This window comes from Triticum aestivum, chromosome 6D (assembly GCF_018294505.1).
Source record: "Triticum aestivum cultivar Chinese Spring chromosome 6D, IWGSC CS RefSeq v2.1, whole genome shotgun sequence".
Lineage (NCBI taxonomy): Eukaryota > Viridiplantae > Streptophyta > Magnoliopsida > Poales > Poaceae > Triticum > Triticum aestivum.
In genome coordinates, this window is record NC_057811.1 from 435,449,836 (window position 1) to 435,474,715 (window position 24,880).

Below are 24,880 nucleotides of genomic sequence, written 5' to 3' on the forward strand. Positions count from 1 at the left end.
CTTGTCGGATAAGCTGGTGGGGGGCAAGGGCAAGGGAGTAGGATGAGGAGCAAGGGCAGGTTTTCACCCTCCAAAGTCGGGTGTAAGATGTACTCCCTCCATTCCCTTATACAAGGCCACTATCAAAAATACATTTTGCATCAATACAAGGCCACCAACAGTAATCGAGGCAAAAATTAATGATGTTTCCTCATAGTAGCAACTTTTTAATACTTACATGCATGTCGTCATAATGACACTCAGCCACTTCCTTCCCATTCATTCATTGCATGCTTGTGGTGTATTAATGATCCCGGTTAATGAAAAGAAAAGTTGACTTGCAAAGGAGTCATTAAATGTTATCTCGGTACCTATAATATGAATTTGTGGCCTTGTACAAGGGAAAGGAGGAAGTACAAGTGACCGTTTCAATCTGTTCAAGTAAGTATAATTACAGTAACATGCGCCTTTTTCAACACATTAACCAAAGTGACCAAAAGTTTAGTGATTCGGAGTGCATTTTACTCCTTATAAAACTGGAGCTTGTTGTGTGAGAGAGAGAATGGAAACCAAGGTTGGCTATCTGGAGAGATTCTCCAGGTTTCATAGTTTATTAGGGCAGACCAAACGAGGCAAATCCTAAGAGTTCAATAAAGATACGACAGTGATAAAACAGGATGACACGGCCATGCAAATGCAAGTACAGAAAGATTAAGCATTCCCGAGTGGACGAGTATATCTCCGGACAGCATTTACGAATATCTACAACGTGGTCCAATAGTTCACATAATACCTGACAAGTGGGATTAAGAACAATCTATCTGACCTGTCAGAGATCTAATTTTGCTAAGTTGACCAAAAAACACCTATTTTGTCTAATTATGCGGGCTAGGACGCCTACCAGGTTAACTGATCTCGCCTGCACAGCTATCTCAATTCACTAGTTTGCCCAAAATCACCAGGTCTACTATTTTCATGTCAAGCGGGCTTTCCACCCGGACAATCCCATCAGACCCGTCGACTCCTACCAGTCTTCCTATAACTCCACGCATGCTGCCATTCATTATCTTGACCCTGTCGCTCTTCTTCGGCCTGATGATCTCGAGCTCGTCTGGAAGAGCTGTTACTTCATCCCCACTGCCTGATGGCCCAAGTGCGACACGGCAAGATCCATCCTGCAAGTTCAGACTCCCGGAGATGTTAACACCGCAAAAAAAAACCAGCACCAAAGAAACATGTGGAGAAACAACTTCTGCATGCACTTGTAACAACCATAAATGAAGATTACATACCAGGAGCACTTCCTTCACCACACCATTGGTGGAACCATCTCCTCTGGACACATTGACGCAAACATCTGGCAAGAGCCAATTACTGCCGCCCTCATCCCCTGAAAGCATTTTGGCAAAAGGTATTCACAGATGTGCACACAAAGTGCTGGTTTCAATCCCATCCCAGTTGTAGATGAAAGGGCAAGGGCAAACCTATCATTGGAGACATCACATCCATTCCAGCATTCCCTGGGGTCATTAGCTGGCCACCAGGGGTTCCAGGCAAATAAGAGGCAGGAATTGGGGTCATTGGTTGAGCACTAGGTGTTGGAGCGTTGAATGGAGCATCAGCAAAGCCAGTTCCTGAGGTACTTTCCCACCCTGATCCAGGAGTGGGGGCATCAAATGGCCTAGCTACTGGAGTTCCTGGCTGTGTGTAGAAACAGCAATGCATTTCAGTAGCCAACACAAGGATAAAGAATTTTCAAAGTTAACAAGAAGCACATGGAACCTGGTAAGCTGGACTGCTCCCCCAAGCGCCCCAAGTGCCACGATTTCCATCTTCCTGGTTATCCCTGGTCATAATTAACATAATCAGCGACCAAACAGACCAACAAAATTAATTCCAGTAACGTTTCAACACTCCACTTCGCAACAGACAAGGTTGAAATAGTTTCACTATGGGGCAGGATACACAAAACATCTGAAGCTGCTTTATTCTAAATTTCAGGATTTCAATTCTGCAAGCCTAAGTAACCAATTTGTTCTCCAAAGAAGTATACCAACCTCGGTGGACTCATTGGTGCCCAGGCTTGATTATGCATAGGAGTTTGCGATCCATCACAAATTGGTGTCGCTGCGCAAATTCAAATAACTTGTTACCATGGAAAAGGGGAATAAGAAACAGTACATGGTACAATGAAATGAATGGCACAGAAATAGGCGATGTGATAGGCATCTGAACAGGAGAGGGCGAAAATGAACAAATAGCACCAAAATGATTTGCAGATCAAATGGGTGAATGACGCAAGAGAGCCAAAGTGGCAATATAATGACTATTCAACTTCAAGTACAGAGAACACAAGAATTATTTTGATGTAGGTGCAACTATAGTATTTCCCTCCTTTTCTAAATATATGGCATTTCAAATTCACGGAAATTAGAAGTCACTGTAGATAGTGTGTAATACAACACTATAATAAAACGTCTTAGCAACATATGTGATAGAAAAAGTGATCTAGGTAACCTCAAATTGAACCATAACAAAGAATGTAAGTAAGCACACCTCCAGGTTCTCGCATTGGAGTTTGAATAGGATACAATGGCGTTCGAGATGGGTGCATAGGTGTTTCACTGCCCAATGAATAACGAGATTCACTGCCAATACAACTGGTCAGCAAATGAGAAAATGGTACCAAACAGCTTGTTAAATATGGTTGATCAAATAGAAATTTACCGGAATGGTGTCCCAACATTCGCTGTGTCAGCAATATCCTCTCTCTTAACTATATGTTTGCAGCAAGGTTAGTCGTCAACAGTAGACAGACAACAACAATTGTGACAAAAATTATTCACCTGTGACAATCTTCATAAGTGAATCAAGCTCCACACGCACGAGTGCACCATTCACTTCTTTAACACGGCCACGATATCCTTTGTAGGGACCAGATTTAATTTTGATGCATCTACTCACCAAGGCATCATGCCCTCTGCCACCACGACCACCTCCTCCAAACCTTCCACCAGCTGTGTTAGATAGGAGGGGAGTGAATTATTACATCAGCATAAAGTAGTGTAAGTAATAGACTTCGCACAAGATGCAGCTGACTAAAACTAATGGCAAAGATAAGGAGCATCCAAACTATCAATATTCATACAATTCATGTAAGGTCCTCTCGGCGGAAGCCCTCCAGGAGATTGCAAGATCCTTGCTGGAGATCTAAAAGCACCAAGCCGTGGATCTGCTGTATCAACACCCTGCAAAAACAAGTAAACTGAAGATATGATGGCATGTTCTAGGTACCAATAAAATTTAATTGAGATAATCAAAGCACAGACCATCCTGCTGCTGTTGACAACCGATCCCCCAACAAGGACACACGATTGTGCTTTTGCACAGATAAAGCCTGAATGTTCAAGGTGGTGGCGGTCATGTATAAAACATATCCCTTTGTGTATATGTTCCACAGGTCCTTGCTTTCCCTAATGTGAACAGAAAAAGAAATGTTTGTTAGCCTGTGATAAGAAGATTAAATTGAGACAACAGAATAAATAGACATTGTGAGAGAAATAATCAAAACACGAGATAACAGGCAAAATGTACACACCTTGCATGGCCCCTCAATGACCCTGACAATATCCTTAGTTGACACCGTGTTATTCTTGCTATCTTTTGCAGATGTGCGCCGATCGATTTTGTATTTTATTTCTCTCAGTTTCACAAGCAGCACTTCAGGTTTATCAGGCACTCCTTTGAGAACCTAATTATACAAAAGGGTCAATACATATAACTATACGTACAAGACAAACAGTCAGATGAATATTTAGACAGTTCTGCTTGCCTGAAATGCTTCGCTTTCCACCCTTACAATCACACCAAATGATAAATTGCTGAAAAGTGAAGAAATGGGATAAGTTGTTTCGTGGCCGTTAGACATGATGGGTAGCAACCTCACTAAAAATTCTGGGCTTACTCAAGAAGGACAAGATCATGCAACTCATAATCACCAATTCTGGTAAGCCCCGTCGTGACCTCAGAACTCTCCACAACATGATCTGCAAACACACGGATCTGCAGTCACAAAAAAGAGTTAAACATACTACAAAATATGTTTAAACAAAGCAATTTCCAATAGATGCACAGGTGTACCAACAATTGCTCACATGTTCTTTGCTTGTGTCAGATAAAATGGTCAAGACATGTCCTTCCACTTTAACTACCATGCCTGTCACACCTTCTTGAACACCAAAAACCACTTTTACATGGTCCCCGGGATTGAAATATTTGCAGAGATCTTTCTCACTGAAGGCAAGTGTTTTCTGCATGTTACAAAGAGATGTTTAAATTTTCTAGTCCAGTTGATAGTAGTATAATAAATTCACTGCAAGTAATTACCGGAAGATCAGATCGTGTTGGTCGGATGTGAACAATAGAATCCTCTACTTTCTCCACACAGCCCCTTATGTCCTTGAGATCACCTTTAACAACAACTACAGCATCGCCTTTCATAAAATGTCCCTTCTTCCTGCTGAGTGTGGACAATCTAGCCACATCTTCATTCACGTCATCACCAACTCTCCCGAATTTCTCCAATTCATCAAGTGATGGCTTAACATTGTGTGTGCTGATTGATTTTATCGAGACTTTTTTGCGCAAGAAACCATCTTCAAATTTTAAAGCGCCAACCATCTCAAAGTATTCCCCAGAATCTCTCTCTCTCCTCCGTTCTACAGGAATGTTCATCTCCCTGTGTTCATTTAAGTTAGAAAAAAGAGGAGACAAGATACATAAATAAATAAAACTGAACTATCATTTGATAGCGAAAGGATGAAAAGCATTAAGCACCTCGCCTCGTCGGTACTAAATAACCTTGGCGGTGGAATAAACGACTTCTTCTTTGCAACCTTAAGACCTTTCTGACAATACAAAAGTCATATCATGCTAAGTCATCCAGCAAGCAAGCACAATACGAAGTATAAACACGCATTCTACCAAGAAGATAGATTGATAATTAAGAAGTCCTTCAATAAGTTAAAAGCTACTAATTCAATTTTTGGACACAGCAGTGCATGGAACTTGTGAATCATATGGGAAAGAGAACCCGAACTTGAAGTACTATGTTCACAGCGGATGCAAGACGATATATAAGATGGCATGTCAAGGTGACAGGTAGAAAATCACGATGAATGGCAACTAGCATAACTTACCAATTTATCTGTCAAAGCTTGTAAATCTAATCTAGGAATGAGCTTCACAGTAACCTTTTGGCGCACATCATCAACTTCGACAACCTGGGGGTAATCAAAATAAATAACTGGGCAATTGACAAATATATACTAGCAACAACCAGGGAAACAATGATGACCATACCTTAGCAAGATCCCCTTTATATATACCAAGCTTCAACCTGACCCATGTATCTCTTGAAAGATCAGCAGACTTACTCGTGACAGAGAGAACATCAGTCATTTCTTTTGTAGGAACCAGAAGTATTTTTGCTGAAGAAAAGATGTTCCGCAGACCTTTGCAAGCCTGCAATGAAGTTTAGTTAACATCCCTTATCAAGAAGACTAGAATGTCAATTTACGCACTGGTTACCTCCTTGACATGGGCTTCTTTCTCTGCTTCAACATAAATGTAATTCTTTAGGTGTTCCAATGCAACGACGGACTTAATCTGGAGATCTTGCCTATCAATGAACTTTTGCATTAGACAAAGGGCTGTCTCTCGCTCATGTCCAACCTGACATCATAATTAGAACAACAATGAGATTCAAATGGTACAATGAACAAATAGCAGAGCTGAGGCAAGAGCTTAATTTTCCTAGAACTTGCAACCTACCGCACATTTCACCATCCAGAGCTTTGGATCCTTCACTGATGGCAGGAGAGCTTGCTGTTCAACCTCGGTTAGACCCTCTTCATCAAAATCAGAGTGTGATTGCGTTCTATATTTCCATTTTAACATCTCTTCCAAGTTCTCCATATCGTCTGCATCATCCATTGGATTTGGATTGAAATGACGTCTAGAACCCTTTTTCACATCCTCGTCAGGATTATCAGCCCGAGCATCATCATCAATAAAACCTGCCGAAAAGCAAAGGAGCGTAAGTCACGTCATTAACACAAATAGTCTTGCTTTTGCATACTACACAACTCAACCCACAGATAGGCAAGCACAGAAATTTTTTAATCCGAAAGGGAAAGTAAAAATGTTATACTTGAACGGCAGAAATAAACATCCATGTGAACATAACTCAGGACCAATGGCAAGAGTACATCCATAAAGAAACTGCAGTTGATGATCGACTAAACATCAAATTCTGCACCATCCAATCTTAAGAAACATAATAATGGTTACATTGAGCTTGAAGTAACAAGAGTATATCAAAAAATTACATAAAAGTACCATCTGGGCATCGAAACCAAAACTCTTGATCATATATAGGTCCCTAGTAATTTCTGGAGGATATGATTATGTCCATCATCATGACTACAATGCTGGTTTGGAAAGAGCCAGACAGTTGATTGTAACAACAATTTGCCAGGTATATCCTGGGTAGGTCTAGCCATAAGTGGCAGGAAGTAACAAGTTTTAATGGAACATGGACTTTGGTCCTTCACTCCTTACGATCTCCCATTTATGGCCAAATTACGAAATTAACACAGTTCGCACTAAATTCCACTGATGGTTCACAACAGGAAAATAAGAAGCATTGCATAAAACATTGCCACTGATGGTTCACATATGGTTGACCATCAAAAGTAATTCAAGCAGGGTTGACCATCAAACAACCCAACTAAGCACCCTCAGCATTTCTAACAGGGGTAAATGAGTCCCAAACGCAGGCATGGTGGAGGTTAATCAAGGGTTCCAGAGAGGGAACTAGCAACGGCGATCACAGAAATCCTCGATAGTGTAGAAATGCTGCGGAACCAACGACTGGGAAGCAAAAATCCTACACGAAATCGTCACTAGCTCCCGCGAATTTGGATACAGGAAGTTAAACCTGATAGCGATTCTGCTACCCCGGGTCCAGACGCCGGCGTACGGCCGATAGGGCAAGCGGGCACTCACCTTCCTCGTACCCGTCCTCCTCCTCCTCCTCGCCGTCGTCGTCGTCGACCTGCGCCATGTCGTCGATCAGGATCGACCGCTTCCTCTTGCTGGGCCGGCCGCGACGGCCGCGGCCGCGGCCGCCCTCCTCGTAGTCGTCGTCCTCGTCGTCGTCATCCTCGTCCTCCTCCTCGTCGTCCTCGCTGGCCGCGTCGTCGATAAAGCTCGCGACGCCCGGGCCCTTGCCCCCGCCGCCGCGCGACCGCTTGCCGCCCCTCTCCTCCACCTGCTCCTCCTCCTCCACCTCCGACTCGTCGGCCTCCTCCTCCTCCTCTACCTCCTCGAACTCCTCCTCCTCCTCCTCGCGGCCGCGGCGCGACATTGCGGCGGCTAGGGTTTCGAGCGAGCCCTCCTCGCGGCTCGAGACGCGCTGCGGCTGGGAGGGTGGCCCCGCGTGGCAGGGCGGAACCCTCGAGAGTCGACGCGAGAGGCGATTGAGGCCTCGGCGGGGCGTGGGTTGGGGTGGGTGGTGCGAGCAAAGCGAGAGCGGGGAGCGTTTTCGGTTGCCGGCAGGGCGAGAGGGTATTTAGCGGCGAAACCGACTTATATCGAGGAGGAACGCTGAGTTAATTTTCGTTGGGTGGGCCGGGCCGTACATCGGCCGTGCGCGCGTAGGGATTGATGATGATTAATTTGGTCAGGGTCGTACAATTTATTTATCGCTTAGAGCAAGACCTACGAACCCTCGCGATGGGCCGGCCCATGATCGCTGGAGGTCACATCCTTGTTTTTTTTCCTGTTTTTTTCACCTTTATTTTTTTTATTTTTCCTATTTTATTACAAAAATATACGTGAGATAATGTTTTGAAAAATGTTAATCATGCATATGAATTTTTCTAAATGTGCATAGAAATATGATGACCATGTCTACGCAAAATGTATACAATAATATACAAATTGTGGAAAAAGTCGAACATGTATTTAAAAATATTGATCAAGATTTGGAAAAAATGTTAAACAAGTATTTGTGAAATATTAATCAAGCATTTAAAAAATGTTAAATGTGTATAGAAAACATATTGAAAATGTATTTAAAATGTTTATTTGCATTTCAAAACGTTAATTAATAGAGAATTTTTGTTTACAATGTGTTAAAAAGTGTAAATTGTATTTGAAAATGGTAACTGTGTATAAAAAATGTTAACATTATATTTGCAATATAAAAATCTAGCATTTGAAAAAAACAATGTTAAATGTGTATAGAAAAGATGTTGACCATGTATTCAGAAAATGTTAATCTGGTATTTGAAAAATATTAATCTCAGTTTTCACATGTATTAAAAATGTATTAGATATATAATGAAAATGTCTATAGAAAAACAATGAAACCCAAGAGAAAACAAATAAAACTGGTAAAAACGAGAAAGAAAGAAAGAAATAGAACAAAAGGAAAATGAAGAAAAAAGAAGGAAAGAAAAAACAATGAAAACCAAAGAAAAGAACAAAAAAAAGAAATGAGAAAAAGTAGTGAAAACGGAGAACAACAAAGAATACCCAGTGAAAAACAAAAATTAAAAAAAATTGGAAAACCGGCTCGTTTCGCCTCAACTAGGTCGAGCCTTGCTACTTTATCACAAACCGACACGGGCCCTGTGGCTAGCAGCGCTGCACATCATCTGGGAAACTAGTGATTGATCCATGTGTGGGGACCTCCTATGTGATGCGCGTTGCGTCCAACAGATACGCGCCGCACAAAGGGGTTGCCCCACTGGGCCGGCCCAGATTAGAGAAAACTACGACCGCTAATTCCCAAAAAAGCTAAAACTGTTGCGACATATAGAACACAGGACCTTGCAACAACTTACTCCGTCTCTAACCACTTTACTACCTGCAACTTCACGTCAAAGATGGCATTCGAGTTTATTTGAAGTAACAGCCGCGATAGATTTCGACTTATTTTCAAATTTCGACCGTGATTTGTTTTGCAAAAAAAATATTCTTCAACAGCAATATTTTTTGAGGAAAGAGGGAAAAATAATAATTAAAATAGTTTTTCAATTTATGAACATTATTTAGAAATGTGAATATTTTTTGAAAACTGGAAACGAGCTGAAAACTTTTTGAAAATAGTGAACAATTTTTCCAAATCATGATTTTTTTTTGAATTTGTGAACAAATTTTGAAAACGTGATTTGTTCTAAATTTGTGAACAAATTTGGAAAGCTGAAACATTATTTGGAATTCTCAAACATTTTTTATATTTGTGAAAAAAAATTGAAAATGCAAACATTTTTTAGATTCCTAGATTTTTTGAATTTCAGAACAAATTTTCAAATGAAGAAAATTAGAAACTGGGAACATTTTTTGAGGTTCCCTAGCATTTATTGAATTCCTGAACAAAAATTCAAAAAATGGACATTTTCTAAAATTGCAAACAAAATTTTGAATGGAAGCATTTTTTAAAATTCCCCCAAGAATTTGGAATTTGTGAACAAAAAATTAAAATACGAACATTTATAAAATTTATGAACATTTCTTGAAAAAATGAAAAAAAGGAAGGAAGATAAAAAGAGAAACATAATAGGAAAAAATGAAAAAAATTGGAAAAATAAAAATGAAAAGAAATAGGAAAAAAAAGGTACCTTCTGGAAGGTTCCCAAACCGATAAACCATATACGAACCTGCTAGAAGGTTCCTAAAACCGAACATGACACGTCACCTATTAGGCCGGTCTAGTCTTATCGATCCCGCTTCATCCTTGTGCGTTCGCTCGACATTTTGACGCAACGAGTGTCCAATAGGGATTTCCTCCAGTGTGTGCCCTAATGGGCTGGTCCATTACTGCAAACGGTTAAGGTGACAGTTTCTTCAGTCGCGCTGTAAGCGAGATACAGTCGCCACGCAATTTATTCTCCATCTGGATCATTCTTCAAACCGAAATCACTAATGAAGGAGTACTCGTTGCAAAGAACACTCCACTTTCCCAGGTCGCGACAAGTGGCGCACATGCAGCGCGCCACTTGTCGCAACCTGGGAGTTTTCCCTTTTTTTGTAGATCCGTTTATTTAAAATGTTTTATCTCTTAAACCGCGCTTTCAAATCTTGAACCGTTGTCACCATTGGATTCCTCGCGTCGAGATCTTCAAAACTAGATCCCATGTTGATAGGTTTTGATGAACTTTTTTTCATAAAAAACCGGAAGAAAAAAATCTGGGCGAAAAAACTGAACCGGGAGCATGGTTTTCTCGCGAAATCACAACCGTGCCTCTCGTGGAAGCAAAACCGTGACTCTCGTGGAAGGAAAAAAAAACAAAAAACGCATTTTTTTTCGTTTCCGAGAGCCACGGCCGTGACTCTCGCGAAAGTACAACTGTGCCTCTCGCGAAAGCAAAACCATGACTCTCACAAAAGAAAAAAAAAATAAAAACGCGCATTTTTTTCCCTTTCCGAGAGGCACGGCCGTGACTTTCGCGAAAGCACAACCGTGCCTCTCGCAAAAGCAAAACCGTGACTCTCACGAAAGAAAAAAAAAACAGAAAATGCGTTTTGTTTTTCCCTTTCCGAGAGGCACGGCCGTGACTCTCGCGAAAGTACAACCGTGCCTCTCGCGAAAGAAAAACCGTGACTCTCACAAAAGAAAAAAAATAGAAAACACGTATTTTTTTTCCTTTCCGAGAGACACGCCGTGACTTTCGCGAATGCACAACCGTGCCTCTCGCGGAAGCAAAACCGTGACTCTCACGAAAGAAAAAAACAGAAAATGCGTTTTGTTTTTCCCTTTCCGAGAGGCACGGCCGTGACTCTCGCAAAAGCACAACTGTGCCTCTCATGGAAGCAAAACCGTGACTCGCGGAAGAAAAAAAACAGAAAACGCGTTTTTTTCGTTTCCGAAAGGCACGGCCGTGACTCTCACGAAAGAAAAAAAAATAGAAAACGCGTATTTTTTTCCCTTTCCGAGAGACACGCCGTGACTTTCGCGAAAGCACAACCGTGCCTCTCGCGGAAGCAAAACCGTGACCCTCACGAAAGAAAAAAACAGAAAAATGCGTTTTGTTTTTCCCTTTCCGAGAGGCATGGCCGTGACTCTCGCGAAAGCACAACCGTGCCTCTCGTGGAAACAAAAAACCGTGACTCGTGAAAGGAAAAAAAACAGAAAACGCGTTTTTTTCGTTTCCGAAAGGCACGGTCATGACTCTCGCTAAAGCACAACCGTGCCTCTCGCGGAAGAAAAACCGTGACTTTCGCGAAAGGAAAAAAATAGAAAACGCATTTTTTTCGCCCAATTTTTTTTCATTTTTGATCGGAAAGCTAAGAAAGACGGGGGAAAACCAAATCGTCGAAAAACTCCGAAAAAACATTTAAAAAGCCGAAAACACGTGCGGAAAAATAAAATAAAAAAAAATCCGAAGAAAGCGTCCAGAGCGCGACACGTGGCGAATGGCTGAAAGCGCGCCAAATGGCGCTGATCGTTGCGAGGCTGCCGAAGGAGCGCTCGTTAACTAGTTGCTCCCTCTTCAAACAGCCATTAGCTCGAGCACTCCTGGCCCGTCCACCATACGGCCCAATTCAGCCCGATATGTACATCTCAGCCTATCCTCTTTTTGGAGTTGGTATATCTCGGCCTACCTTTTTCTAGAGCATCTTGCTATATATGCCCTGTGGGGATGATGGATATGCCGTTTCGTTGCAAAAGAAAAAAAAAACGTTGTCACTATGGGCAGGATTTTTGTGTGCACTGAGCAGCGGCACCTTCTTTTGGAGTACCATCTAGATAACTGTTGTAAAAAAAGGCAGACGCTTCAAAATCTTATGATATAATCAAACGAGAATGGCTGGCTTGTTGCGAGCATGCTACACCATCAAATGGTATATACCCAAAATGCTTTCAAGCCTCAACCACAAGCCAGCTGCGCAAGGCCGTGGAATCCTTGGCATTTCTGGGCCGCCAACAACAAGCAAACACTCGTATCCACCAGTGCTAAACTTGAAGTTGTATGGTGAGCTTTATTGTTCATGCTGATAACCTCTAGGGGCTACGGCTACAAGCCTACAAGTAGAAGCAGTAGTAGTGTCTGGCGAGCTTTATTGCTTTGCCGAAGCCGGCCCACGCCCATTGACTGCTTCTGGCCAACTCAATAATTTTCTGCCGCAACAATAAACCGCTTAAATTACACGGCGCCCGAGGCGTCACTCCCACGCTCGTTCTCCCCATCCCACTCGCATCGCGTCGCGTGCGTGTCCCCCCAGCATCCGCGATCCCGGTGCGCCTGCCCGAACACCCACCACCACGTCACCCCATCGAACTGCCCGTCCACATCCACATCCAAACCACCGGACACGCGTCGCCACACGGACGCGCACACACTGCAGACGTCCATCGAGCCGCGCAGAGGATCCCCCGGGCTCATCGGAACGTTCGCCGACATGTGGGGCGCCGTCAGGGCGGGCCCCACGCGTCATCGGGGGGTCGCGCTCCGTTTGCTTCCTCGCGGGGCAAGGAGCCGAGACGACGGCAGCTGCGTAGGCCCCACGCGTCGGCGTGCCACGCGGTTCGCGAGAGCTCGCTCGCGCCATCGGCATCGCACCTGAGCCGGGGCGCCCCGGGCCCGCGGCCCCTGGGCCCACGCGTCACCGAGACGCTGGCTACGTGTAGATATCTTCCGAACCGTCGCGCCCCCACATGGCCAGAGTCGGTTTCGCCCAGAGGGGAGAGGGAGGGGAGGCTCACGCCAGAAGATACCGCGCCGCGTGCGTCGTCGGATGGTTGCCTAGCTCCCCGCCGCGCCGCGATCCATCGCCGGCCGCCGGCGGAGCGCGCGCCTACTTCTGGCGGTAGTATTTAAGGGGGAGGAGGTCGTTGGCGATTCGTGTCGCGCAGGCGCGAAGGCGGGGGGAGGCGACAGGGTAGGCGGCGTCTTTAGACTCTGGGAGCTGCCATTAACGCTGGCCTGGCCTGGCCACCTCCGCATGCGGACAAGCGCGGCCACGTCGTCGCCACGGGATGGCGGCTCCGGGGCTCTGACCCCCGCCCAGGTATTTCAAGGGGACAGAGCTCTCCCTCCCTCCGATTCTTCCCGATTCGATGCCTCGACTCCGGGCCGCCTGCCCTCTGACTCTGATCTGCCTTCTGATGTGGGAATTCTGGCGCGCTCTTGCGTGCGCGGTGCAGGCCGGCATGGGGAGCGGCGGCGCCAGGCGGCATTTCTTCCCGCTCACCAGCTTGCAAATCGGGTACGTCTCGTCTTTCATTCTCAGGGGATTGGGTGCTTGTTGGGGGGAATGCTTGCGGAGCTTGTGATCTTGCGGTGGAAATTTCCTGCTCTGCTTTTGCCGGTTCGGTCCACATGAACATTCCGGTGGAATGGAGATTGATTTGAGCAAACTTCATCTGTTATTGTCTGTGTTCAGTCAAAAATGTAGTGCTCTTGTGCTGTACTGGTGAAGGGAAAAGTTCATTCAGTTACGTTAGTGGGCACAGTTCACCTTTCGTTGCAACAGTTCCTAGCGGCATGGAAGATGGAAAGAATCTCAAATTGGTAGTATTTGTTTGGCCTGCGGGGGTGAGAAAGTTCCAACATACAATTCTTAAGAAACAGACAAGAAATATCCCAAATTAGGAGTTGGGTAGCTGAATTGTCTGATGTTGATGTTTCATTCGCTACTGTCCTTCAGTCTAGCATTTACTTTCTTATTGGATAGGGTAAAAAAAAAACAGTGATAATGTAGTCATGTAGAAAGGAAACCGATTGCTTGTAATTTTTGCTATATGAAGTGTTGATGGACAAAATTGCCTAGCAAAGTGAGGGTGTTAATACATAATAAGATTAATACTGCACTGAGCTGTTTAATTGTTCACCTTTCACCCTGCGTGCATTCAGGGATGTGGCACCCATTTATAGCAAAGTCAAACTGCAATACCTTTGATCTTTGCAACATCATTTAGGATTTTCTTTTAGGCTTCTTATTTGCCTGTAACCTTCTTCCCTTTAGACTGATGAGTATGCGCCTCCTGCGACATATTCTTCCTAGTTTGCAGTTTTGGGCTAAACATATATCAGAGAGAAGAAAAGTTAAATCTTAGCTTCCTTTGATTCATGTGATTTCTGAATTGGCAAAATTCAGCAATTGGGTGCCAATGGCACACTGAATCCTACAGGAAGGAATTGCATGCAAAGTAATCCATAGGAAAATTCATAAGATTTTTGCTATTTTAAAATATGCAGAGATGTTCAATTGTTCACCGTTGATCACCTTTCACCCTGACTGCATTCAGGGATGTGGCACACACTTATAGCAAAGGCAACCTGCAATACCTTTGATCTCTGCAACGTCATTTAGGATTTTCCTTTAGGCTTCTTACTTGCTTGCATCTCCCTTTAGATTGATGTGTGTACCCCTCTTGCAACATATTCTTCCTAGTTTGCACTTTTGGGCTAAACAAATATCAGAGAGAAGAAAGGTTAAGGCCCTGTTTGTTTCAGCTTCAGTTGATCAACTGTGGATCAGCTTCACTGGCAAAGCTGAGCAGAATCAGCTTTGCCACTGAAGTACACCTGGACGTGCTTCAGGCAACTGCACTGAAAATGGCCCGAATCCAGATTAAGCTTCACTAGCAAAGCTGATTCCAAATAGCTGTTTGTTTCATCTTCTGATTTTTCCTACGAGAATCTGCTGCCTAAAGCTGAAACAAACAGGGCCTAAATCTTGGCTTCTTTTTATTCATGTGATTTCCAAAACACATGAATAGGCGAAATGCAGGAATTGGATGCCATGGCATGCTGAAATCCATTAGGTTTTTGCTATTTTAAAATGTGCAGAGATGTAGGGTGTTCATAGGTTATGCAACTTACAAGCTATTATTTTTTCTACTTTTTCCACACAGTATCTGTTATCCTGACGATAATGCATTAGTAAATTTCCATTTCCATTTGCAGTACTCTTCATTAGTCACGCATGCTGGAACAACGATTGCTTTTTATCATATGCAGGGATTTACAGTCATATCTTGCAGAGCTCACTATATTTTTGTGCCCCGATACCAAGAAGTTCCTTATATTCCTTGACAACCGTCCATGGTTGCTAGATCAGAATACAAAACCTGCTCACCTGTGGCAATTGATGGTTACCAAGGTCCACTTTACTCTCTTATGCACCAGTGTCTCTTTAATTGATATTATAACCATATATATATACTCATAAACTCACATAATTGCCCCTGTGATAACTCTTGCTTACTGTTGCTATTTTGTGTTCCAGTCAAGATTTTCTCCTTTCGCGAACACTAGAACTAGGAGAAAGAGAGATGAAGGTGGAAATAAGCTTGTATTTTCAGAATTCCCAACATCTGCTCCACGTATGTGGAATCAATCATCCAAATGGTATACTCTGATTGATGATACCATGCGGAAAAAGAAGCTTCAAGTAAATAAATTGAAGGATTCTCGCCTGCTGAATAGGGAGCTGCATCGGACATTGTATGGTTTTATTATTTTTGAGGTAGACTGGGCTGATGTGCGTGGCATTAATTATTTGAATGAGCTTCAGGTATTGCTGTTTAATGTTGATAGTTTACAATGAATATCATATTGACGGCTTTAAACGGATAGCCCATGCTTACTTCCCTTCACGCTGTTGTAGACTGATACATCGATGGTGATCGAAGCTAAAACAATGAAGAGATGGGAATTCGATAGTGTCAATCAAGCTTCATCTTTAATCACTTCTTGGTTCTCAGGGAATTACTCAGAGTGTCAGCTCTTACAAGATTATTTAAATAGCATCTCTCCTAAAGGTAAACGTTTGAACTTCTGAGATTTGTTATTCTCGCCTGCTGGTACAATCTGCTTATATATGCTTGCTGTTACAGGTGATGTTTTTTATGATGCCCTAGATGACTTAACACCTGAATTATGGGACACTGAGAGTGTAAAGAGCGATGGTGATGATTCTGGAGATTGTGTTAGGGTGCCGTCAAGTTCCACAAGCTCATCATACACCCCTCCACCTTGCTCTGGACCTTACAAGAGAAGAAGGATAACAAGATCTGATGCTGGAAGTGATATGTCTGAGGAACCATACTCAGAATTTGTGACCTCACCAAGATATTCATCATATTCATCTTCATCATGTTGCAGTCATAATGACAGTGGCACGCCACTGGTGGAGCCTAGCACATATAAGGATGTGCTGATCTTGTTCCGATTCAATGATCATGATCTGCCGTTCAGACTAAAGGAAGTTATACTGTCTGATGTGAGGCTCTTAACATTACTTGAGTATGGTCTTCCTTCATGGGTCATTTTTCTTCAGTCATATCCAGTGTTCTGCAAGATATATCGCCCATGGATGTGTCCTCTAGCCAGAGCACTATACGTCTTGATGTCATTAATTACTGTTCTTATAGGATTTTATGACCTCTACAAGAATGTACCAATGTTGAAGGCAACTGCCTCTAGATTATTTGGCCCTTTGTTTGATTGGATAGAGACATGGGAAATGATCTCAAGGCTTAAGTATCTTGGAACCATGCTTTTTCTGAACAATTTCCAGCAGGCTTTTACATGGTCTCTTAAGATTGTACGTGCTACTAAGTCTGTTCTTAGTGTATTGACAAAGCCAATTATGGGGCCACTGTTGGAGGTTCTTGAATTTACCCTGCCACTATGGAACATTTGTGCTGAAACGGTTGAATATCTCAGTTCAGCTGCAATGGTAGCGATGGAAACATCATTCGGTGCGGTTATCAGTACAGTTCAGATGATCATGTGGCCATTTTGGTTTATCTTCAGTACGGTGTTTAATATAGGTATATGGTTACTGTAATCTTCCAAATGATCAGTTTCTTTTTCCGTTTGTGTTTTTATTCTGATGACTTAATGATGCTTTATTTATTGCAGCAAATTCGATCTTATACCCTGTAATTTGGTTCGTCGGAGAGATACTAGCCGCACCTTTCCGACTTGTCGTTGCGCTAGCAAGTTTTGTAGCAGACTTCTTTGATGATATTGTTGATGTTTTAAGGCAGACCTGGTCAACGTTAAGTTCGTTGTATCAAGTTGGTTCTGCATCCAGAGCACCTGCGCTTACATCTGAAACTACCATTTGGGGATCACTCTGGAAAGATCTTCTGTACCAGGTAACATAAATTTGTTTGCATGCCTAGTGATTGTTTTTCAAGTATATTATGCAACTTACGTTGGCTCTTGTTGTAGATTTTCCGTGCAGTTCGGAGCATTTTGTACGGTTTTGTTGCCTTCTTTTCAACGTGCAATAGGCATCGGCTCAGGTAATTTTCCCTTTTGCTTGTATGCAGAGGTTGTATTTGCAAACCAGGCAAACAATAAGTCGAAAATCTGAATGATGAGAACACCCGTGCTTTTCTGAGTTCAAACTTTTTCTTCAAACTGGCTTGCGTGTCCGGACAATGGAAATTTTAAAATTGTGTAGTGTAGCTCACATTATGCCCCCGTGAGTATTATGAGCTAATTGTGACTACATGCTGCAGCATATACAATCACATAGAAGTTCTTCTCCGGCGCCTGTCCCGCGCCTTAAATGGCACGCGACATACCTCCGCTTGTGAAGGAGCTCAGAAGTATACTAGTCAAGATTATCCTGTAAGTACTAGCATTTTATACTTACGTTGATGTTTGTGTTCATTCAATGAAATACCCCCTCCGTATCAAAATATTAGATGTTTTTTGACTGTCAAAAAAATCTTGTATTTTGATATGGAGAGAGTACCTCTCGAGAGAAAGAACAACCCTGGGAACTGAAATTAACAGTCAAAAAACATCTAATATTTTGATACGGAGAGAGTACCTCTGGAGGGAAAGAACAACCCTGGGAACTTGTTCTAAAAAAACCCTGAGAACTGACATTAATCATTTTGTTGTTATATTCCTGGACATTTGAATGCATAGTTCATTCCAAAACAGCCAATCTACCATAGACCTATCTTATACTGTTTTCTATCGAGTGTTTCCCCCACATACAAAGGTGCCAAACTGTCTTGTACTTATATATATTTACATCGTAGCTATGCAAGCAAGTTAACTGTTTTAACTGTATTGTGGTCTCGCGAGATTGTGGTGTTTCAGTAAAGAAAAACATTTTTGGAAGAACCAATAGTGTAGTTGCTCTATTTATCCTATATATGTACAGATGTACTGTGACTTGGATAACTATGTTCTTGTTTAGTTGACATCTACATGGAAACATGTACTGAATTTGGAACTACTTTCTGAATTTGCTGTCCCATGTTTGTCTGTGCAGCAAAGGAAAACTAAGACGAGATGATTGTGGAGTCGGATTGACATACCAAGTAATTAGCTAATTCAGAGAAACTTTAAAAGGTTGAGACGAGATAACAGTGGACCTCCACAAGGAATCATGTGTACTGATCTCATACAGCTTCTAATGTTTCATCAAGGAACCCTAATCGTAATCGGTGTATCCCCTCTGTACAGATAGAGGCAGAGGGCAACAACCAGCGAAGCAAAAGCAGTACAAGTGTAAATGTACATTAGTCGGAATCTGTTGTTTGTTTGTCCATTGTAGTGTAATGTAATGTAATATCTATTTTTAATAGGTTGTACAGTAGAGTAGGTTTGTGCATATGCTTCGGCTACTGAACAAGAATTTTGTAAGTATATGAGTGAGTAAATTACCTTTGTTCAGTGATAATGCTATTAAAAGTTTTCCCGTCTCAGGTGCCTAGGGTGTGTTTGGTTTACAGCCCAAAGATGGGCCAAAACAACAGGAGGTCGGAGCTTGGACTCCTTCTACTTCTTTAAGACTCGAATGCTTGGCTCCCCCCAACGCTCAAAGATGGAGATGGGCTTCCTCTTTGATTTTGCTGACGACGATAGAGGTCGGAGCAGCCGTGTTGCGAGAAACTCTTGCGTTGCGTTCCTTTTAGATTTTCCATGAGACAAGCATCATAACCAAAGCAATGGCCTTTCTGTTTTGACCTCCATCACTCACCGTCTTTTGCCAGCATGCTCGAACCAGATTTTTCATGAGACAAGCATCATAACCGAAGCAATGGCCTTCCTGTTTTGACCTCCATCACTCACCGTCTTCTGTCAGCATGCTCGAACTGAATCTTCATGCCTCCACGACATTGGGAGTGGTCTTGAATGCCTAGCCAGGCGGTGATCTCGTTCCAAACTCGGGCAGAAAATCAACATTGGAAAAGAAGGTGGACAGACTCCTGCACCTGCTTGCAAAGCGGGCAAAGGCCATCCCCGCCGAGATAGACAATCAGCCCTCCAAACGCGGTTATGAAGAATTAATCAGGCAAAGAATTGATGTTGTAGCGCACTGATGCACTGCACACATCAACATTACTGCAACACATGCTTTTGTTCCTCTTCCGGCTTCCGCATTCCAAAGAATCTCGCAGAGCAGGATGTTTCCAACCGGGAAAAAAATGATTAGCTTGACGATCACCTTTTGAGTTCCCTCTGATTACAGATCCCATCTATTCTTTCTTCTCCAGTGTCATGACGTAGTCCTACCGCGCAGTGTGCACATGGAGGTAAGGTGGCGTTGCATCACGATCACAGGCGGCTGGGCATATGCATATGCATGTGGGGTTGGTAGATTAGATACACGGATCCACGCGTGCAACAGTGCAAGATCTAGGCATCATGGTTCCCGGTGAGAGCAAGCAGACATCGCCGCCTCCGAGACGATGATCATCGGTAGGGAGGTTCACTGAACCCGTAGGAAACCGACGGATACGCCGTGTGAAAATCTTGCGCTGCCAATTTTTCCGGCGCAGGTATGTAGTAGTAGTAGTATACACGAGTCAGCAGATGTGACATGTCCTCGTCTGAATCTGTTTGCTCGATGGAGCGCCGTGATCCCAGGCCGGCCTGCTGAATATGCCCAAAGGTCCAAGTGGGTCATGAGTGAGTGAACCTCCTTTTCCTTTGTCGAAGCACGAGCGAGCTAGAGCTCACTGGCACGGTGGCGCCACTGTACGAGTAAGTGTGGACTTAACTGAATAAAGGTTGGGCTCACATGATCACGCGCTCCTGTGTCTTGGATCTTCGTTGTTGTCGTCGCACTAGCAGCGTTGCGCATAGTAATCCAAGCACCAGTCACCAACCCTGGGTGGTCCAAGCGAGGATGATGTCTTCCTGACGCTCATCGATTGGCCTCCCCGTAAAAAATCATGCATGCAGACGAGACGAGTGAATCCTTCTTCAGTCACACCGACAGAAATGCCTCTGGGAGGAGGACCAACCGGGCCGGCCGGCCTCGAGTTCTCCGGATCCACATGTGGAGCAACGATGATGTGTCGCGTGAACTGCATGCGACTGACATGCATGCGCAGGGTTGATAATCTTTCTTATTACTCCAGAACTGAACCTTATTTTTTGCCAGGTAGTATTAGAACTGAATCGATTAGTCGTCGTCTAGACGTCACCAGATCCACGCCGTACACGTACTCCCTCTGTCCGAAAATACTTGTCAGAGAAATGAATGTATCTAGATGGATTTTAGTCTAGATACATCCAATTTTTATCCATTTCTTCGACGAGTATTTCTGAACGGAGGAGGGAGTAGTATATTACTACAAGACCCTCGACATGTTCTTACAGGGGATCATGGAAGAAGGTATAGATTGACACCCTAGCTCGCCACATGGCTGAATGAATGAAGCTGCCAGAGATCACGCAACAGTAAACAGCAGTCCGCAGATCTAAACCAACAGCCTCTCACCGTCACCGGCAAAGGACAAACGTGACCGTACGTAAGTCGGTGCGCTCGCCGGACTCCAGAGTTGTTTGTACGTGCGACCACTTGGCTAGGCTAGTAGTGCCCGGTGAGCTGCAAACGGACGGCGACGAGCCTGCGTGCCGTTGCCCGGTTGTCCCTGCGCTCCGCTCCACCGCCAGCATTTTCCCGGGCCGGCGAATCGCTCTCGCCTGTCACCCACCACACTGTACTCGTAGACAGCAGTACGTATACAGCAGTAGTACTACTTAAAGCACCTCTGCGCTTATTTGTGTCCTGTTTGCGATGCCATGGGACGGGAGGATAGTTGCATGTCTGGACGGGAGGATTGTTGCCTACGGCTGACGTGGCGCCGCATACAAGAACGGGAACTGTTTGAGTCCATGGATGTAGACACATCTACATCTGCGGCAATCAAGGAGCTGATGATGATCTCCCATGATCACATGACACGCTTTGGTGGTCTACATGAGGACTTTGCTTAATACTAGTAAGCTCGCACGTGCAACGCACGTCTAAAATGTTGATGAAGTTAGTTTACATGTTACAAATTTAAAATAATTCTTGGAAAAAAATATAAATGAAATGGATACAAAATAGCATGCCACTCAAATTGTATTTTTAAAAGTGAGTCACCATTGTGATCCAGCAACCAAGTTGAATCTGTCTGGCCATGATCACCAAGCTTTTTGAACAAACTGATTTTCAAGATGAATTTACACATGGTAAGCAGGTTAGTTGTGAGCGCATGCAAGCAAAAAATTGAATTTATGCAACCCTTGCTCGATCCTACCAACGACTATTAAACTCTACAATTATGGTAGTAATACTTGATCAATTTCTCCTTTCTACAATTATGGTAGTATATTTTTTTTGTGGAACTGGAACGCCTTGCATTCCAAACTTAAGACAGACCGACACAATCAGCGGTCACTACATCCAGCGGGAGGTCTGGAGGCCATAAAACTTGGCTCGCAGAGGCACTCCGGCTACCAAGGTTCGGCAGTACATGACTTTGGCCTCTATGAAACCTAACTGGAGTAGATATCTGGCTTCACAGAATAGCAACCCCAATGGAGACCGGTTTGATGATGTAGAGGCTGATTGTTGCAGATCCAGGGAATCAGTTTCAGAAATCTCACGCCCCATAACTTGCATTTCAGCAAATTAGATTGCCTGCAGAAGGGCCGTAGCCACAGCTTGATCAGCGCCTGACTGAGCTGTTAGACGACCGGCAGCAGCACAAAGGATGTTTCCATCAGCGTCCCTAGCAATCAGGCCCCACCCACCCTCCTTTAACTCGTCTAGGAACACTGCATCCACATTCAGTTTGATAAAATCAGTGGGGGGTTTCAGCCAGGAAGAAACATGTTTCTGCACACCAGGAGGTTTAGGTACTTGGAACTCTTTCGATTCAGCACACCGAGCGATATTAAATTGAAATTCCCATCTCTACTTCTCTAGTATGCGCTTTTGCTTGTGATTCACTTTCTTTATCTCACTCCACCAGGCCCATAGAAGAGAAATAGCTCGCATCTTCACTTAATTTGGCATTTTCAACACGGCTAAAAGAACCTCCTTCAGGGTTTGCCAGTACAGATTTTTTTGACAACTTCCATATTACAAGCATACTGCAACTCTGTCTCCAAATTGCTGAAAAGGGGGCTAAATAGTTATTTGCTCTAATTAGAAACTCGAGTTCAGCTTTAGTATTTTGGTCGCATCTCGCACACCGTAAATTCTATTTGAACAAAATTGCACCTGTTGGCTTACAATGAGCCACATAACTTTCACGATTGGCATAATTTGGTATTAAGCACTGTTTAATTCCAGTTTGACCAGCAAGTTTACTTGGCACGAATTTTTTCAAACCATGTATCTACTTTCCATCTAAGGCTAATTGTGGTTTACTTTTTTTTTTGAATTTTAATTGGGGTTTACTTTTGCTGCATCGAATCACTCATTCATGCCAAACTCACAAGAGTGTTCATGATAAGGGAAAAAAGTGTTCATGATAAGGAAAAAATGTTCATAATTTCCATTACATAAGAATGCATGAAGAAGCAAAACTGAGGAGCAGAAGACATAGCTGCAACATAGGGAGGCTACTGGTGGAGGCGAGAGGCGATAAATGTCATGGTGGAGTGGCTCACCGTGGTAGAGACGTCGGCCGTGTCGGAGGGATAACAGAGTTGAGGAAGACAACTGAGATGGTAACTGGTGAGGGGAACATATCACGTGTTGCTGAAGTAAGCCTCTGGTGATACTTGTTAGCCTAATTTTTTTTGGTCACATCTGGAGATGAAGTCAAACTCATTGTCCAGGATCTAAATAGTTCAACACTTTTTCACTGCAAATGGTATGCATATCTTACTGGTGTTATGAATAGTTTAGTGATGAACTTGTCTTCCTGTTTTACTTTCTGAACCGTGCATGACCAAAGCCTCTAGAGCCAAAGTGAAAAACAAAAAAGGATCAATGCAGTGAGTTCGAGTGGTACTGACAACAGTTTGGGACAACAAATTCACAACATTTTTTTGGCACAATAATTCAGTGCGTTGATATAACCACAAAATACAGAATTTCCAAATAAAGATATAGTTTGTCAAGATCTCAGAAAAAAAATACCTGTTTAGGTGCAGGATCTTTGTCTGACAGATAAAGATATATTTCTCGACAAGGTCCAATAAGCTCTGCAGTGACAACGACATTCAACTCAACAGATAAACCCAGTCTTATAGAAGAAAATATATCCTTTCTAACAAACTGTCTCAGCTCAATGCACCACACAAGGGCATTACTTTAGTCACTGCTTTACTATCTGTCCAACTGAACACTTCAAAAGTTATTCTGAAAGCAGTTAGGGCAATGTCAACATTAAGCATAAGAAATCTGCAAATAATTAGTACCCGTCAGTCTTTGTTCATTTGTTAAGGTGTGACTCTGAAATTTAAGAACTAAGGTAAACACACATATATGGCAAGAAAATTTTCTAGTACCAAGTAAGAGAGCTGGAAGCAAATGATTCCAGACTTTTAAGAGAAGAATCAATCCGGTTGACAATTCCAAGTTGTTCCAAAGATGGAAGTCCACTGTTCAAACTAGGTAATGCTAAAACCCAAATCACAGAACAAACTTCACGAGTCAAGTCTCCTAACAGCTTCTCTTCCATCACCTCTACCTTAAGTTCTGACCCAGAAAGATTACCGAAGTTATCAGGAACCTTAGCTTCTCTTCTCACTCACAAAATAAACAACACGGAGAGCCACTCAGGAGAAAGGACAGCCAAAGAATAAACGTTGAATGGTCTCTTGTACAAATAAAAATGAACATCTCTCGGTCTTTGATTTTTCACTACAAAAGACCATGCATTTGACATCTACAACAATGTTCTATACTGATTTCCAATGTCCCTGACCAGATTGTTCTCAAGAAAATTGTTTTGACAGAAAAAGAAGTGCTACCTAGCTCGGCGGTGGATCTCGGGCTGGACGCCGCCGAGGGAGGGTGTGTTGGCCGGGGGCGCCGCTGAGGGAGGGCGCTGCAGGTGGCACGGGGGCGGGGGAACCGCGGGGGGACACCGCCCTGGGATGCAATGGGCGGCACGGGGCTGATGTGCCGCGGAGGGAGGCCGCGCTGGGGCGTGACGGTCGGCAAGGAGCCGGAGGCGGCGCCACCGAGGAAGGGCGCGAGGAGCAGCGGCGGCTGGTGGCGGGGCGGGCGTTCGAGCGAGGGACCGGCGGCCGGCGGCCGGGGGGTGGCCGGGGGTCGGGCGGGAGACGCCTGAGCACAGGTTGTTTCCGCAAATCGTGGCCGGGGGTGCTGATTTTTTTTCGTTGACCAGATAGATGCGCGGCGGATGGCAGAGTTTCGTCCGCCTCATGTAAATCGGTAAACGTACACAGCGAGGATTAATTTTTACATGAACGGTGAGATCTAATTAGGTGGACCAGATCGTGAGGTGGTATTTTGTCTAGGTTGTGCTGTCTACATGTTTCTGGATGCACTTAGGGATGAATATGTTTGCTTGTTTAATAGTAGTAGAGATAGTACCACCGGTGACCTTCCTGTGGCCAGCTGTGTCACTCCGTCTGCCACTGCAGGA

At 43.7% G+C, this 24,880-nt stretch overlaps 2 protein-coding genes across 2 annotated transcripts; one reads left to right on the plus strand and one right to left on the minus strand.

Annotated features, from left to right (window-relative positions):
* Nucleotides 1–670: 670 nt before the first annotated feature.
* On the minus strand, nucleotides 671–7,589 carry LOC123145644 (putative transcription elongation factor SPT5 homolog 1). Its single transcript, XM_044565113.1, has 21 exons — nucleotides 7,048–7,589; nucleotides 5,812–6,056; nucleotides 5,569–5,712; nucleotides 5,341–5,502; nucleotides 5,178–5,261; nucleotides 4,816–4,886; nucleotides 4,366–4,717; nucleotides 4,134–4,289; nucleotides 3,944–4,041; nucleotides 3,812–3,860; nucleotides 3,578–3,730; nucleotides 3,309–3,452; nucleotides 3,128–3,227; nucleotides 2,826–2,996; nucleotides 2,707–2,755; nucleotides 2,536–2,627; nucleotides 2,037–2,106; nucleotides 1,762–1,825; nucleotides 1,464–1,680; nucleotides 1,272–1,369; nucleotides 671–1,154 (listed from the first exon to the last, which is right to left on the minus strand). The coding sequence occupies exons 1-21, from the start codon at nucleotides 7,406–7,408 to the stop codon at nucleotides 912–914; spliced, it is 3,123 nt and encodes a 1,040-aa protein (XP_044421048.1). The 5' UTR covers nucleotides 7,409–7,589; the 3' UTR covers nucleotides 671–911.
* Nucleotides 7,590–12,703: 5,114 nt separating this feature from the next.
* LOC123145645 (uncharacterized) lies at nucleotides 12,704–18,733 on the plus strand. The gene is made up of 10 exons (XM_044565114.1): nucleotides 12,704–13,059; nucleotides 13,196–13,257; nucleotides 15,015–15,156; nucleotides 15,283–15,570; nucleotides 15,664–15,817; nucleotides 15,893–16,831; nucleotides 16,923–17,161; nucleotides 17,238–17,311; nucleotides 17,531–17,642; nucleotides 18,301–18,733. The coding sequence occupies exons 1-10, from the start codon at nucleotides 12,994–12,996 to the stop codon at nucleotides 18,322–18,324; spliced, it is 2,100 nt and encodes a 699-aa protein (XP_044421049.1). The 5' UTR covers nucleotides 12,704–12,993; the 3' UTR covers nucleotides 18,325–18,733.
* Nucleotides 18,734–24,880: the final 6,147 nt, after the last annotated feature.